The sequence below is a fragment of the Aspergillus candidus genome, assembly GCF_002847045.1.
Source record: "Aspergillus candidus strain CBS 102.13 unplaced genomic scaffold BDW47scaffold_6, whole genome shotgun sequence".
Taxonomy (NCBI): domain Eukaryota; kingdom Fungi; phylum Ascomycota; class Eurotiomycetes; order Eurotiales; family Aspergillaceae; genus Aspergillus; species Aspergillus candidus.
This window is the reverse complement of record NW_020194011.1, coordinates 657,951-674,310: the sequence shown is the minus strand read 5'-3', so window position 1 is coordinate 674,310 and position 16,360 is coordinate 657,951. Positions and strand designations below refer to the sequence as shown.

Here is a 16,360-nt window from a genome sequence, read left to right as displayed (position 1 = left end):
AATTTTACCACGTCATGTCAATCAAGTTAATCAACTAATGGATATTAGATTAATTTATATTAATGGTTTATTCTTAGATGGTTTAATATGTCTACTAACTAACTAATTCTCTATCTATCAGATAATTGAAGCTGAAAAGAAGAGCAATATAGACAGACTTTGCACTGAACGGTGTAGTTAGATAATCATACAATATTGTAACTATATATATACATTGCATGACTGATTGACTCAATACCTAGTAAATGTAGTAGGTAGATAGTAGTAAAGATCTTCTCATTGATCCAGAGTTCAATGTTTATATGGTTGAATCGTTTGCTTTTATCTCATTCCCTATAAATTGGACCGAATTAAGTGACAGCGGATATATAGCATCATCGTCCAGCTTTCTAAGGTTTCCTTGGAATTCTGGCCGGAGAGGGTACTAGATATATATGTACCATCCATCTGGGTCCATAATGGCAACTAACTATATACTACGACATCTGCACAACATGCATCTAGTAAAATCTTTAATTCTGTCTAATAAGACGCTTTTGTTTATTCCTCCCTTCCCTCTCTTGGCAGGAACGAAAAGATATATCGAACGAAATGTTAAGTAGAAATGAATGAATGTCTGCTTTCTTAAAGAATCAACAACAGAAGATATAACGATAAAGAAATAAAACTTTTTTGTCTTCTCTGAACAAGCGAAGCGAGCTGGGGGTATTGTCACACATGTTGAAAGAACAAGGAAAAGGAAAAGGGAATAAAAAATGATCCAGAACAAAATACAATGTACATCATCTCATCACGTAAAAATCATCATAAGAAACTTCAGGTAATGTGCCGAGGGCTCTCTGCTTTTCTTTTTTCTTTTATTATTATTATTATTTTTTTGCTTTGTCTCTTTTTTCCCTTGGTCATTTTCCGGTCCTGGTCTTTTGTTGGCGATTTTGCTTCTTAACGGCTCCATCGGGCAAAGTCAAGGTTCTGAAGGATATTGGCGTCTGCGGAGGCATTCCAGTCGGTGGCAAAGTCCGATCGAGCCGGGGTATTGCGCGTCGGGACTTCTTCAGAGAAGATGTTTGCCTTCGTGTTCCGGCGCTGCGTTGGATAGGCGCCATCTACTGCGTCAGGATTCTGCGACTGCGCTCCGAGGGCCCGCTCCCGCAATCTTTTGATCTCGCGCAGGCGGTTGCGCCAGGACGACACGTGCTCACCACCCTGGCTGTTCCATACAAGGGAGAAGACGGAAGCATTCAGGGCAAGGATGCGCACGAATGCCGCCAGGTTCTTCCCGACGATGATTTTTGGCTGCGCTGCGGGCGATATCTCGGGGAAGCCAGCCTTGCTGATCACTTGTACATGATATGACAGGTTTTCGAACGCGGTGGCTTCTGGCGTCGACGGAGCCGCAGATGTCTCTGCGATGCGGCACACAGGACTGATGACAATATTGACAAAATTGAATTGGGATGGGATCGTGTCAAAGTTAAATGGCGTATTGGAATGGTTGAAGACGATGTTGACAAAGTCATTCCCCAAGTGGCGCTTTTTGTTGATGCAGGACGGATCGTGGTCGAAGTCAGTCGGCATCATTGTGGCTACATGGTACACAATCTCCGTGACTCTATCACGCCATGCATATGCGAACTCCCCATCCATGTCAGCGTGCAGCCCCTGCGTGTTAAACTGGGCGCCTTTCAGTGGAACCATGGTGCCGAGTCCCGATAAGAAGTACTCATAGTCTGGACTGCCGTTGGTGTTGGAGAGGATCTCAGCTTCTCCAGTTTGACCGTTCCCCACGTACAAGACACCGATTTTGTGTCCGTCCACAATGTCATTTCGATCGAATGAGCCAAGAGCTCGCCGGGTAATGTCGTCCTCAGGCAGTGGAATTGGCTGCATCGAGGTGGGTGTAGGGAAAGCCGAGATTGTCATTTGAAGTAAGATGTGGCTCGGCAAAACGGCGGAGCGAGGCGTGTCAGAGTGCAAATGGGCCTCGGCGTTGGAAGGAACTTGGTGTGCCAGGACAGGCGCAGTACGTTGCTGATACATGGCATATGTGGTCCCCGATGCTTGCCTCTTCGTAATTTGACTCAGCCCAGATATACCTGCTGTCTCCACGGTTATGATACTCATGCCCACGGCCCATGATTTCTTCATCGCCGGACCATCCGCTGGCGACGGAGGAAAGGTCTCATATGGGATAGTTTCACCTAGATCCGAAAAGGTCACCCTTTGCATCAAATCGAGGAAAACCTGGCTTTGTTCCTCGACCATCTCTTTTCCGTGTTCATCCTTGAAGATCAGTCGGCTTGTGATCCAGTTGACGTGTTTCGCTCGATCCTGTAGCTTCAAGGACAAAAACCAAAAGACCATGACATGGTGAGTCAGGGTGTACATATATCTGGACATTCCATCTTGAAGGGATGGGTCAGACGTCTCGAGCACTGCCGTTTCCCTTACACCGCTCCCGACCCTCGTGGAGGTCTGGGTACCCCGGTTAGAAGACTCGGATGATCGGGAACGATGCTCTCTGGAGGTTTGTAGAGATCGGATGCAGATCCCAAACACAGTCCGTATCTCCTCCTCACGCAGATTGACATAGAGATCGGGTAGCCGCGCAAGCAGAGCTAAGAATTCAAGGATGTGGACGGCAAGATTGGACATCGTGATCACCTTGGACATCTTGTCAAGGATCCCGTTGAGTGACTTTGTCACAGACATCGGTGTCTCATAGCAGCAGACGGAAAGCGCATGGATACACTTCCGTGAACTACCCCCCCAAGACCCGACAATACCCATCATAAATGCGCGCACGAGCTCATCCTCCTCGCTTTTGGCAAAGGAGCTGTGGAAGCTAATCAAAACGCCAAGAGACTCAAACACAAGCCCAGCGACATCGGTTTTCTTGGCCCCGGTCGATGCCGGGGGTTCTCGGAAAGAGTCATTTTTAACCTGGTCACAGAGGACGCTGCGCAAGAGTTTGATTTGAGGGACTGCGTTGGTGAAGAAGTCCTTATTGCGAAGCTGTGGTGGGAGATGAGTCAGGACATAGCTGTATATATCCCAATTCGTTTCACGTTGTATCAAGGAGATGACAGTCTCCAACCACATGTTCACTTTCAGTATGACTTTCTGCGCCGGATCAGATTCAAACTCTTGCGATTCGCTGGCAGCGGCATGGACATAAACACAAGGGCTGGACCCGTCCGGTGGTTCCTCGGGAAGCACTTGAGGAGAAGAATATGTCCATATCGGGGGTGTCGGCTTCGAGGTTCGGAGGGCGATGCCTGCATTGCGCCCTGCATATTTCGACGAAAGAGCGCTTGACGATTCTTTGTTTGAAATTCGACTCTGACCTGACGGACGCAAGTATGGGTCCTCTAGGTTTTGGTCTCCAGCAGTGTTCTCGGGCGAAACTTGTGCTTTGGCGGTGCTGTCAATATTGCGTCCGGGGACATCCACCAAGAATTCGCTCTCGGGAATGGGCGCGACTATAACAGACCCTGCAGAGTCACACCGTAATCTGAACAACAACTTGAGCACAGATAAACGTGCGTCGACTGGTCTCTCTGAAGATTCTGCGATATTCAACAACGATTCGAAGACTAGCAACGCTTTGGTGGCGGACAAATTTAATGACCGAAGAAAAACTCTCACAAGACCGACAGAGCAGACATTGGCAAAAGATGGACCAAGCACATTGGAGGATGAGTGACTGGAAGAGTGGCGCTGAGGGGAGGAAGCCGTTGGCGATTCGTCTTCATTAAGCGCCTCTTTGCTTATATCCTTCATCATTCGCGACGTAAGTGTACCCATCAGCGACTTGAACTGGGCATCGCCTTTGATCAGGACAGAAGCATCAACGGCAAAAGAAACCAAAGATTCCAGGAAAAGAATATCATCCTCCTCGTTAAAACACTGGAACATCAGATGAAGAAGACCCTGTTCTTGAAATTGGGTAAAAGACTGCTCAGTGGTGAACGCTTCTTTGAGGGCGTCCAAGGCTGAAATTCGGAGGTCGGCCGGTTTTGAACGGGAACGAACAAAACAGTGTATGACTTTTTGGCAGTACGATATCCAATCAGGGCATTCAGGATAGCAAAGTTTCCCAGATCGCACGGTGTTGAGCACAATTTCGGCCTGCGAAACCTCGATGTTTTGACATACATCCACGAGGAAACGGGTAGCGTCGAGCTTTTGCGTTTCGTTGAGACGGCCCCATACTGCTTCTAGAGCAGATGCGATTTGTGTGATGTTGGCCAATATATTCGATCTCGCATCGTCTGGAGCGCTGCTTCTGGGGTGAGGCAGGGATGGGCTGGTAATCGACGGAGAGGTCAACTCAAGGTCGTCAACAACTCTGACCGAACACAAAGTCAACACGTTAACGAAACCTGACCAACTCCTTTCTAGCGCGACCTCGAGAAAATCACCCTCCAGGATGTTCAGACATAGATCTAGGATGTCTGCTTCTAGTCGACTGTCGTTCTTCTTGACAACAACCTGGAGAGCGTCCATCAATTTCTCAAAGTCAAGCTGAGGTATCCCCTCCTGACCATGTGCGCGAATGAGATCCGTGAGAACAAGCACCGTCCCTCGCAGAACATTGAGATTCCGGCTCTGTTCACCAGTAGACTCCAGCAAGAACGAGTAGAGGTTGTCCACCATCTCCGCTTGTCTTTTCGACTTGGACAGATTCCGGACTGCTCTCGATGTAGGGCCCGACAAAGTCTTGACAGAGGCGTGGATACTGCATAGAACCTCGAGCAACTGGACAAAACTCCCATCTGGCACATCCGCATAAAGAATGATGGCGTCAAAGACAGCCAACGCGTTTTTGATGTCGGCAGCGACACTTGTCTTGACACAAATGGTGAAAATCTGATCGAGTAACATTTGGACTTCCTCACTGACGGGAGGCTTCCGCTGCAGCGTGATCAGATCAACCGCGAACTGGAGTAGATTGTCCAAGACATCATCGTCGTAGCTGAAACCATTTGATTTGCCCACCTTGGCCTTTCTCGCTTTTAATCGAGCGGTAGATATCAGTTCGTAAAGGGGTAGTAGACAGGATGAAATGATTGGGAGAGTGGAGACTGGCGCGAATTCCATTTTCCGCCCATGGTCTGACAAGGAAATCAATGACTGTACCCGTGCGGGCACAACATCAGGCTCTGACGGGCATGAGATCGACTCGAAAACGATGCGTCTTGCTGCTGGCGAGAGGTCTTGGCGGCTCGCAATAGATTCCAACAACGCCGATCCACCCTTCCGTGCTTCCGGAGAGCTCTTATCATGAATCAAATACGACCCAGCTTCCCACAAAGCCAGCGACTGCTCTGCCGAGAACCACTGCTGCGACTTTGACACATGTTCGGCTTCCTCAATCGCCTGGGTGAGATTCTGTCGCTGTTCCAAATTCCTCAGCGACGCTTCGAAGTCTGGCGAACCAGGGACGTCCGAAGTACTGGAGACAACGCTGCCACGATGCATCGATTCCAGTCCAAGCGTCAACCGGTTGATTCTGCGCCCATCCGTTGTTTGTAGCGTAGATTCACTGCTATCCTGAAACGAGACCGGAGACACTGATTTGGGGCGGGCGACACCTAGAGATTTAAAGACGTCTGCGAAACTCGATGTTGCGTGTTTGAGGTGGGGTGGTGATGGTGCATCGTCGGAAGACATGCGTCCTGAGGGACGGGCTATATGGGGTTTAGGTCGGCGGGATTATCTCTGTGATAGACCGAAGTGGATTAGCAAGATGGATAAGTGCAAGAACCTTCTGGGAATCAGGATGACGGCCCACCACCTTCCCAGAAGCTAGAACCATCAGACGGAAAACATTGCGCACCATTGGTAAAGGTCATTAGAAGAAGGAAGGTCCAGGCATGAGGCAACCGCAACGGGTAGGAAGCTTCACTTCGATGAAACGGCTGGGTGGAATAGCTATGTAATGGACAACCCAGACAGTATATAGCAGTCTAAAGAATCTAGAACAATCATCTGCCGCCTATGTCAGTCACTATCCTCCTAAGAGCATGAAGATGAAGTCCAACCTGGTACACGGAGAGTGGGTAGATGTCATCAAAGTGTGCCAAGACACATTTTCCCCTCAGAGGGATCGATGATGATGATCTGGCGGAGGCTCGGATGGGAGTTAATCCGGGTTCGTGTTTGGAGTCACCTGACCAGGCAGAATCACCCCGCGGACCTGCCTTCACCGCCCGGAAATTGCCCAGCGGCGGCCAAACAAACTGCCCATCCAGGAATCAAGCTTCTACGGCTTTTTACTGGGCTGTTGTATCAAAAAGTGCTATCAAGGGATTTCGTCGCGGAAGAGGACAGCGTTCTTCTCCTTTCACCCCATTACCACTAGGAGACTTGTTCGATCTACACAGTCTCTTCTTCTTTGGCTGCATCTCCCATCAATACCCCACTTCAAAATGGCGGGCAATCTTGGGGCTGTTGCCCAGCTCCTTGAGGCGAGCTTAGATCCTAGACAAAACAAACAGGGTGAGTAGTGCCTCTCATTTTGATTTCATGTGTTTTTTTTCTATCTTGGTAGGAATGCTAATGCTGACGATTACTAGCGGAAATCACTCTTCGACAGGAAGAAAAGAAGCCGGGCTTTTCCCTGGCCCTACTTCAAATCACCGCATCTGCGTCCTACCCCTACAACACCCGCCTCGCTAGTGCATTGGCTTTCAAGAACTTCATCAAGCGGAACTGGACCGATGAGGATGGGAATTACAAACTTCCATTGGATGAGGTTACGACCATCAAGCAGGAGCTGATCAGCCTGATGATCTCCGTGCCTGCGGGCATCCAAACACAGCTGGGAGAAGCTGTCAGTGTCATTGCTGACAGTGACTTTTGGGAGAGATGGGACACCTTGGTCGCTGTAAGCGCGCCTCGTTTATGCTGGGCTCTAGTGCTTGTTTAGCTGACGTACCCAGGATCTTGTTTCCAGACTTCAGCCGACAAACCCGGCAGCCAACATCGGCGTATTACAAGTGGCGCACTCCATCTTCAAGAGATGGAGGCCTCTTTTCCGATCCGATGAGCTGTATCTGGAAATCAACCATGTTCTGGAGAAGTTTGGAGATCCGTTCTTAACGCTTATGCAGGTAGGTTTTAACGGCGTCCATCACCTCTTGTCGTTTATCGTTTGCCTATTCGCAAAATTTCATTTTGAACTATTATTATCCTTGTCGTTGTTATTGTTTACATGCTGACCTTTTTAGGGACTGGACGTCTATCTCGAAGAGCACAAGTCAAACAAGGAAAACCTTGTCCAGGGCTTTACGCAGCTCAATTTGATGATCAAGTTGCTCTATGATCTGTCCTGCCACGATCTGCCGCCGATGTTCGAGGAGAATATCTCCGGAATAGCCACCTTTTTGCTCAAGTACCTTACCTACGACAACCAATTGCTACACACCGATGACGAGACCGAGGCCGGTCAACTGGAATTTGCGCGAGCTGGGATTTTTCAGGTTTTGACGCTCTATGTGCAGAAGTATATGGACGAGTTTAAGCCGCACATTGGGCAGTTCGTCGAGAGCTCCTGGAGTTTCTTGACCACGATCGGCCAAGAGACCAAGTACGACATCTTGGTCAGCAAAGCTTTGCAATTTCTGACATCAGTGGCGGGCATGCCCGAACACTCTGGCGTCTTCCAATCCGAAGAGACTCTCCACCAGATTGTGGAGAAGGTGATTTTGCCTAATGTCAGCCTCCGTGAATCAGACGAGGAGCTGTTCGAAGACGAACCGATCGAGTTCATTCGACGCGATCTCGAAGGATCGGATAGCGAGACCAGACGACGAGCCGCCACGGATTTCCTGCGGACCCTGGCCGAGAAATTCGAGGGCACGGTTACATCAGTTGTCCTCAAATACGTCCAGCATTATCTTGCCGAATATGCGAAAGACCCAGCATCCAACTGGAAAGCCAAAGACACAGCCACTTACCTCTATTCGGCCATCGCAGCGAAGGGCGTTGCTACCGCCGCCCACGGTGTGACTAACACTAACCCTCTGGTCAACATCACGGAATATTTGCAGACCAACCTTGCTGCAGATCTGGTCTCCGAGGACGGTGTGAACCCTATCCTCAAGGTGGATGCTATCAAATATCTCTATATTTTCCGAAGCATCATCACCAAGGAGCAATGGCAGGAAGTGCTTCCTTTGGTCGTGCGGCACCTTGGTTCCTCGAACTATGTTGTCTACAGCTACGCTGCTATCGCCGTCGAGAGAGCGCTGTATCTCAGCGACAACCAAGGGCAGCCGGTGATCGCGCCCGGCATCATTACTCCGCTTGCGAAGGATCTCCTCCAGCATATCTTCGCCTTGATCGAACAAAATCCTGCACCCGAGAAAGTGCAAGAGAACGAGTTCTTGATGAGGTGTGCCATGCGGGTCTTGATCGTCATTAAGGACGGCGTCGTTCCCCATACGGACCTCGTTCTGCAGCATTTGATCAACATCACCCAAGTGATCAGCACCAACCCCAGCAACCCAAGGTTCTACTACTTCCACTTTGAGGCTGTGGGAGCCTTTATCAGGTGCGTCAATGCCTTCCGGTTGACCCAATAAGTCATACACTTCGCTGACCTCTTTAGATTCGCTGCTCCCGCAAACCCCGAGAAGCTTGAACAAGCTTTCTATACCCCGTTCGCTGGTGTCCTCCAGGGCGATGTTCAAGGTAAGAGATTTGCAATCCACGCTCATTCCCACCAACAGACACTAATATAGCCTTAGAGTTCATGCCTTACATCTTCCAGCTTTTCGCTGCTCTGCTCGAGGCTAACCCCTCGGGGACCCTGCCTGACTATTATCAGAACCTGGTTGCCCCGATCCTGATGCCTGTGATGTGGGAATCCAAGGGCAATATCCCCGCGCTCGTGCGACTCCTGTCGTCGATCGTCCACCGTGGATCCCAGTTTATCGTTGAGAACCAGCAAATCGTCCTCATTCTGGGCATTTTCCAAAAGCTGCTTTCCACCAAGGCCAATGAAGGATACGGCTTTGACCTCTTGGAGTCTGTCGTGGCGAACTTCCCACCGTAAGTGGACATTTGTATAATCAGATTGTGTGTGGTTTTCGCGTGCTGACTCTTTCAGGGCTGTTCTGGAACCTTATTTCAAGGACATTATGCAAGTGATCCTGACTCGCCTGCAAAATTCCAAGACGGAAAACCTCAGCATCCGATTTGTTCGGTTCTTCCATTTCCTGTCGGCACACGATCAGAAAGGATACAGCGCCGACTTCGTCATCAAGGTTGTCGACCAAGTGCAGGAGGGGTACGTACATCAAACCCAGGTTTCTTCGATCTCTAGGCAGCAAACGTGCTAACCGGATCCAGCTTGTTCACTCCCATTTACCTGAACATCATCCTCCCCGAGTCCCAGAAGCTCGCCCGGCCCCTGGACCGTAAGACGGCCGTGCTGTCCTTCACCAAGACGCTGGCGAACTCGGAAGCTTTCGCCACCCGGTACAAGAAGGGATGGGCATTCACCTGCGAAGCGCTCCTGAAGATTCTCGAGCTTCCCCCGCTCCCAGCCAGCAAGGACGATCTCATCGCTGAGCACGACGTCGAGGACATGGCCTTTGGCGTCGGTTTCACCCCCTTGAACACCGTGCGCGCGCAGCCCCGCGACCCCTGGCCGGAGACGGGCGCGGACCTCAAGGCCTGGGTTGGAAACTACCTGAAGGAGGCCGACAAGAAGTCGAACGGACGGGTTGCGGGCTTCGCCCAGGAGCGCCTCAGCGATGAGGCCAAGGCAGTGCTCAGCAGCTATATGTCGTAAGCGGGATAGTCACCGGGATAGTTTGTGTCGGAAAGGCGGTCTTTTGCATTTGGTCGGCATACTAAAAGGACCGGGGATAAGTAGCACATTTACGTTTTGATGAATATTACAGTTACAATCATTATTTTTGTGTACATCGAACGTAGCCCTAGGATCTCTCCTGGACCTTTCCCCTTCCACCCCAGTCAACCATCATAATAGGTATCATTCCTTCCATACCTTAAGACTAGGTAGGAATCACACTTTCCCCTCCGCACCCACCACACCTCCCTCATTTCCATCCCCACCTCCATCCCCATCTCTACCCCCATCAGCCCCCTGCTCACCCCCCTCCAAATCGCGATACTTCCGCCGACTCTTCTTGACCTTACTCGCCTTCTTCTTGCGGGCGCGATCGGCTTTGATAGAGGTGCGACTCTGGTCGCCTTTCTGGAGGTGCTCGACGCGTTCGGCGAGGAGTTGGCGGGCGATCTTCTCGTTTTGGGACTGGGAGCGCGTGGCTTGGCTTTTTACTACTATGCCAGTGGGTTTGTGGCTTATTTGGACGGCGGAGTTGGTTTTGTTCTGGGGAAGGACATAATCTGGTTAGCTTTTCTTGTGCTTTGTAATTGGGGTTTGGTGGTGGGTTTGAGGAGAGAATATGAATAATGATAGCCTCGATGACAACAATAATTGAAATTGTGCTTGAGAGCTGAGACATACGATTTTCTGACCTCCGGGCCCGCTGCCCTTGAGGTAGGAGACTGTCACGTCGGCATCGGGGATCTTGAGCCGCGGGGGTAAGGGTTTATTGGCGAGAGGGGCAGATAGAGAGAAGGATCTGCTAATTGGCCGGGAGAATAGAAAGGATAGGGGACGTCGCAGCATGGTTCATGATGAGGTGGAGGTGTTGGCTATTTTTGGAGGGTCGTTCAGGTGGTTGGATATACCCAGGTAGTAGGCTGGATGTGGTTCTTGTCCGCCCGTTAACTCCGCTTCTATGAATGATTGATTCAGTCACATCAGGTTGAAACAATGTCCATTCTTTGTTCAGCCCCCATGTTCTAACATGGTTGTCTCAAGTTGGACTGGGACGTTGAAGTCGACAGTGTACCCACGACTGTACACGCACGCTGCTGTCAAGATACGATTGATCGGGAATCCATCCGCGATCGGATGCGAACGCGAATACCAGCAATCCTGCAATCAGAGCTTGGCGCCGAATTCAAAGTCTAGTCCGGTGGATCTGCCAGGAATGAATTCATCCAATGAAGGTTGGAAAAGTGGGTAAGCTGGATAAGTTATGCCTCCCACCAGGGAGAGTCCCAGCAAATTTGAAACGCGCAAACCGAGGCGATCGCGCTAGAATCAAGCCAAAAAGGTAAACCCCCCAAACCAATACCGTTCTGATCCGTGGATCAGAATAGCCATTATTTTTGGTACTCTGTTTATAAATGGTGGGTTGTTGAAGACTTGGTTTTACCGCTCCGGCAACTTCTCCCCGCAAGCCAGACGGGACTCTTTTTCTTGTGGTTGTGCACTTGTCGATCTGACCTGCTCTTTCTTTCTTCCTTTCTATTGTCAACTTCTCCCTCCCTTTTCAATTTCAAGGTGGACAATAATCCCCGATTGAGCTTTTCGTGGTCCAACAATTGCCCGTCCCATTGAGTCGCTCGACCAAGAAAGTTTGGCCGCTTCAGGGGTCCTAAATTTGCCTTCGCCTTCGCCTTCATCTCCAATTCCACCACCTCCTTTCTCCATCGTTGTCGGATTTCTTTTCAGTCGTACTCGAAACACCCATCATGACTCTCCTCTGGATGATTACGTCGTTCGTGCGCTGGCTTCGCTTGAAACATTATCAATATGAAGTCACATTCGCTGTCTACATGCTTACCCCGACCGAGAAAGTCATCTTTAGTATGTCTCCTCCATAGAGACGGAATCAAAAATCATATCTTGATATATCTATATATTGCAGAAACTAATCATCATGACCACCAGACACCCTCCTCCTCTCCCTCGTCTCGATGATCTTCGCGTCCCTCTATGCCTACCTCCCTGACCACCTCCGAGTCATCTACGGTCATCTCTACTACTACTGGGCCGGCGAGCGTCCTTTCATTTCCGGCAGTCTTCCGTCGATCAGCTCCGTCTTCCGCGACAGTGGCACCCAGAGCCTGGAGGTCATGTACGAGACGGCCAAGAACGCCGCGGCCACGGTGACCAACACGATCGCCGAATTATGAATCTCCCGTCCATGATGGGCGGGTCCATCTGTGGAATCGCACGTCTGGCTTTCGTTGTTCCTCGCTGTGATGATACCTTCGGGGCCTTCTTTTCGTTGTTATATTTATCATTAACGTAATTATCTTTACCATTTTTAATCTTCGCCACCCGTCTGGTTCTCCACACCCGGACCCCATCTCGACTGGTCACGGTCGCATGCGCGACATGGGTATTTCCTTCTCAACAGGGTGTTTCTGTTCTAGGATCCGTTGGTACATAAGAGCGCTGTGAACTGTTTTCTGCGTGGAGTTGAGTGGGCTGTTGTGAGCTAGTTGGCGCATCCTGGGAGTTTTGTTTCTGGCTTTGGTCTGTCGTGTCTCGTTCCCTGCATTGAGCATTCATAGTCGTTACCCTGATAGAATACCCTCACGTTGCATTGAAATTCGAAACGAAGGATTGACTTTTGAAGTTTTTGATTGATAGGATATCGGTTTTAGTGCAGATCAATGTAACCGGTGGTAGATTGTAACTAGGCAGGGATTGAGAAAGGCAAACGGCGATTTGCCAGATATAGCCGCATTGCGTTGGTCAAGCAAAGATATAATACGCCATTACGAGTCAAATAATCCAGGTTCCAATTGAGAAGAGAAAGATGTTATACACATGTTAATCATACAGGAACATGACACAAAACTCCAACATGTAAAACTCCACCGACGCTGAACAATTCTGAATCCGGCAGAACATAAGCACCTTGCTCTTTTATCCTTTCTTTTTTTGTTTCTTCTTTCTTTTCTTTTGATGGCGTCGACACTTCCAGATGAACCACCAACAATGATACCCTCGAAGCTATCAACCCCAGAACAGACCCTGAGACCAGATACCGTTCGTTGTTTACTGCGAGCTCTGCGCATCCGACGCCTGAGCTTGAGCCTGAGCCTGAGCCTGGAACTGAGCATGGGCTTGCGCCTCCAACGCCTCCCGCTGCTGTCGCTTCTCGCGCCGGAGTGCGTCCGCGGTGCGCATACGCGCCAACTCCCGATCAATCTCTTCCTTCTCGAGCGGGATCTTGTGCGATTGTTCGGCGCTGGGCCAGAAGCCGGTGATGTTGAAGCGGTCGTCGAGGTTCGTGCCGAAGTAGTACATCCAGCCGATGGGGAAAATGATATATACGCCGAACTGTGGGATTGGCTGTCAGTTATCGAAGCCTACCTGAATGTTTTAGTGGAAAGGGAAGCCCTACCTTGAACACTTCGAGGTTTCCACCCTGGAGTCTGCGGAGGATGGAAGACATGGTGATGGAAGACGGAGGGCCACAAAAGTTCAGTTGACTTTTTCGCGCTGCAGGTTCACAGGGTGAGTGCGCTGAGAGGCGATGACCACGGCAGGATAGAGCACTGAAATCCGTTCCGAGAAGAAAGTGAACGGGTCACTATACCAAATGAGCAAATGCCGACCTGGGTTATCACGGAACTTCCGACAAGCAGACGGCGATACGATCGGCGCGATCAGGCAAACAAGGCAAAATCAGGCCACGTGCGGATCAGGTGATGTCTTGACCGGTTTGGTGCCTCAGGCAATAACTGCCCCGTCGGCCGGTATACTGCTGGTACCGGTGGCCGATCGATCCAACACGGTGGTTAGTTCTCATTGCGCTTCGCCCTTCGCCCTTCCACGCCAGCACCGGGTCTTTCCCCACACTTTTCGCACGATGGCCTCCGCTGGCCCAGACTCTCAGAGCCTGAAATCATGGCAAGATGCTTTCCAATACCCTATCCCTACCGTGCGCCGGGTCGAACAGGAGCTCCGCCGCGACATCGCCAGTAATAAGGAGAAGCTCCGCGCTCTGGTTGGGTATGGCTAATCCCTCGTTGTCCTTTCTTTATGGAGTTCACGGTTAATTCAAATCTAGGACACGGTATCGCGACCTCGTTGGGACGGCCGAGACGATTGTTTCGATGAACCACGACATACAGCAGGTCGACTCGACGCTGACGGATATTGGACGACGGTGTAATCCGCGATTGATGGAAAAGAAGCACGCACACTTCAACCAGATCAAGGGCGACGTCAGCGATAAAGGTATGGGTGGGAGGTGGAGAATTATACTCTCTGGTTGTAGGAACAGGACTGATTGCGCTTAGATGTTGGCCAACGGGCATTAGCGGCGCAGCTTTCCCTGCTTCACCGGTGCGCGACGTCGATCTCGAGACAACTGAGGAAACATGGGTCGATCTTGTTGGTCGCGAAGCTCTTTGTCGTCTCTCGCCTTTTGCACAAGACCCTCTCGCAGCAGGAATCGGTACCGCCCTTTTTGGAGAGCTTGCGCAACCAATTGGCCGTGCTTCGACGGACGCTTCTGAAAAGGACGAAGAAGCGCCTGGCTTCGGCCACCTCAACGATCGACGAGATTATTGAGTCGCTGGCGGCGTATTGCTTGGCTACGAGCTCCTCGTCGGATGATGCGATCCGTCACTTTCATGAAGTTCGCCTGGGTGTTATTGGAAGCCAGCTGGAATCGAATGACCCTTCGGGCGAGAACGTCTTGAATGCCTTGCGACTATACGTGCTTACCCTACAGAACTCTAAAATTTTACTGTCTCGCCGTCTGTCCGACGTGCTGGCTAAGCTGAAAGTGCGGCCGATCCTGACGGACCCCGAGATTCGTGGCCTTGACGACCTCGGTCTCGATGTTTTGGGCCGCTGGGTAGCTCCGGAAGTCGGCAACTTCACGCCGTGGATCAAACTGACTGAGGTTTCCAAGTCGGATGCCGAGAAGGTCATCAAGCAGTGGTCCAAGGAGGCGTTTGGGGTTTTTACCAACGGGTGTCAAAAGGCTTTGTCGCAATTCTCGGAATTTCCCGCTTTGCTCTCTCTTCGCGGAAAGACCTTGGAGTTGTGGCTTTGCTCTTGGAGCTCTACGCCTACCCACTCGTCTTTGCAGGTTCTCGAAGGGACCCGTTCGGTTTTTAATAAGCGGTTGACGGAGATCTTGTCCGATCAGGCAAAAGCGCTGGGGGATTTCGGGCAGAGTGTTGCGTCCACGATCTCAAATTGGGAAAACAAAGAGCACAACGCGGCGCAATCTCTTTGGGGTCAGGAGACGATCTCGCTTGACTACTCCAACGGTGGTGATGCTTTCAAACAAGCGGTTGCGGATACGCTACTTGGCCGGGATGAGGATGTATCAACCGCCCTCAAACCGTATCAGACGTGGCTATCGTCCATTGGGGCGTCCAAAGAAGCCACCGATGAGTTGCGAAATATCCGGTGGACGGATGTCTTTGAGGAGGGCGAGGGAGACGACCTCGATGTAGACATTACCGCCATGCTCAACGAAGACGATCCTCGGCTGTTATGGGAAGCGCTCCAGTGGTCTGTCCAGCAAGCCTTCGACACGCTATATACGTCCTTCGCCAGTACCTTCAAGGAGTTCGGTCCCGCCAGCCAAGGCCATAAGGCCGCGTTTATGTTGAAGGTCATCCGGCTGGTTCGGAGAGATATACCGCCCGAATTCAGTACCCGCAAGCCTGCCTTTGCACAAGATATTGTCCCCCAGTTGCAGGATATCCTTACCACCGAAGTTGCTACACATACGCGCCTGCCAGCGCTGGCACCCCGCTCCCGGTCCTCGGCACTCGTGGGTCGATCGCTCTGGGAGGGTGACCCTGAATGTCCCGTCCAACCGTCACCGTCGACCTTCAAGTTCCTGCGCAGACTCGTGGGCTCCATGGATGGATACGGTCCTGGTCTTTGGGATGCGTCCACCGTGCGGGTCCTCAAGGGGATCGCACAGACGAAGCTCTCCGAGCCTATCGAAGATGCTATCAAGGTTTTGGCGCCTGCTACTTCTGAGAGCAAATCCTCGGAAGATGCCCCCACGGATGACCAAACGCCGCATGAAACACCGCCCGATAAACCTGATGACAATGAAGCCGAAGCACAAAATACCCACGACCGGAAAGTGCAATTGTTCTTCGATACCGTTTACCTGGCGACTGCTCTGGCGGACCAGGACGCGGGGAACAACCAGCTGCTAAACCTTGCCGAGAAAATTCGCAGTGGCCTTGAAACCAGTCCTCAGGCTGTCCAGTCTATGCAACAAGGAGCTCAAGAGTACTGGAAGCGAACCCAATTGCTGTTTGGGCTTTTGGCTGTTGGGAGCGAGAAATGAACCAGACCAGATGATGTGGTCAACCACGACTCTGGTTCAAGACACGATAGATAGACTCTCTGGCAGATCTATCTTCTGGAGACACCCTGTATATATAATTCTATATAAGATATAAACAACCCTATGATTCTAGACCCCAATATGGCTATTTTTATGAATCCCGTCTGACGCTGGGA

General features: G+C 50.8%; 6 protein-coding genes across 6 annotated transcripts; 3 read left to right on the top strand and 3 right to left on the bottom strand.

Moving 5' to 3' along the window:
* Nucleotides 1-546: 546 nt before the first annotated feature.
* Nucleotides 547-6,071, bottom strand: BDW47DRAFT_75589 (putative GTPase activating protein (Tsc2)). The gene is made up of 3 exons (XM_024819773.1): nucleotides 6,048-6,071; nucleotides 5,843-5,994; nucleotides 547-5,724 (listed from the first exon to the last, which is right to left on the bottom strand). The coding sequence occupies exon 3, from the start codon at nucleotides 5,674-5,676 to the stop codon at nucleotides 943-945; it is 4,734 nt and encodes a 1,577-aa protein (XP_024675151.1). The 5' UTR covers nucleotides 5,677-5,724; nucleotides 5,843-5,994; nucleotides 6,048-6,071; the 3' UTR covers nucleotides 547-942.
* A 207-nt stretch (nucleotides 6,072-6,278) lies between these two features.
* Nucleotides 6,279-9,888, top strand: BDW47DRAFT_100558 (putative chromosome segregation protein Cse1). Its single transcript, XM_024811463.1, has 8 exons — nucleotides 6,279-6,504; nucleotides 6,582-6,892; nucleotides 6,948-7,118; nucleotides 7,236-8,560; nucleotides 8,618-8,700; nucleotides 8,757-9,060; nucleotides 9,119-9,298; nucleotides 9,361-9,888. The coding sequence occupies exons 1-8, from the start codon at nucleotides 6,435-6,437 to the stop codon at nucleotides 9,803-9,805; spliced, it is 2,889 nt and encodes a 962-aa protein (XP_024675150.1). The 5' UTR covers nucleotides 6,279-6,434; the 3' UTR covers nucleotides 9,806-9,888.
* Nucleotides 9,889-10,042: 154 nt separating this feature from the next.
* BDW47DRAFT_123189 (peptide chain release factor family protein) lies at nucleotides 10,043-10,672 on the bottom strand (the record flags this gene model as incomplete). The annotated part of the gene is made up of 2 exons (XM_024816005.1): nucleotides 10,043-10,369; nucleotides 10,508-10,672. 2 exons carry the CDS (start codon nucleotides 10,670-10,672, stop codon nucleotides 10,043-10,045), a joined length of 492 nt encoding a protein of 163 aa, XP_024675149.1.
* Nucleotides 10,673-11,502: 830 nt separating this feature from the next.
* On the top strand, nucleotides 11,503-12,140 carry BDW47DRAFT_75570 (serine palmitoyltransferase small subunit family protein). Its single transcript, XM_024819772.1, has 2 exons — nucleotides 11,503-11,701; nucleotides 11,786-12,140. The coding sequence occupies exons 1-2, from the start codon at nucleotides 11,587-11,589 to the stop codon at nucleotides 12,028-12,030; spliced, it is 360 nt and encodes a 119-aa protein (XP_024675148.1). The 5' UTR covers nucleotides 11,503-11,586; the 3' UTR covers nucleotides 12,031-12,140.
* Nucleotides 12,141-12,904: 764 nt separating this feature from the next.
* Nucleotides 12,905-13,304, bottom strand: BDW47DRAFT_123187 (uncharacterized protein; the record flags this gene model as incomplete). Its single annotated transcript, XM_024816004.1, has 2 exons — nucleotides 12,905-13,189; nucleotides 13,254-13,304. The coding sequence occupies 2 exons, from the start codon at nucleotides 13,302-13,304 to the stop codon at nucleotides 12,905-12,907; spliced, it is 336 nt and encodes a 111-aa protein (XP_024675147.1).
* A 368-nt stretch (nucleotides 13,305-13,672) lies between these two features.
* On the top strand, nucleotides 13,673-16,295 carry BDW47DRAFT_100554 (uncharacterized protein). The gene is made up of 3 exons (XM_024811462.1): nucleotides 13,673-13,864; nucleotides 13,923-14,092; nucleotides 14,155-16,295. Exons 1-3 carry the CDS (start codon nucleotides 13,722-13,724, stop codon nucleotides 16,182-16,184), a joined length of 2,343 nt encoding a protein of 780 aa, XP_024675146.1. The 5' UTR covers nucleotides 13,673-13,721; the 3' UTR covers nucleotides 16,185-16,295.
* Nucleotides 16,296-16,360: the final 65 nt, after the last annotated feature.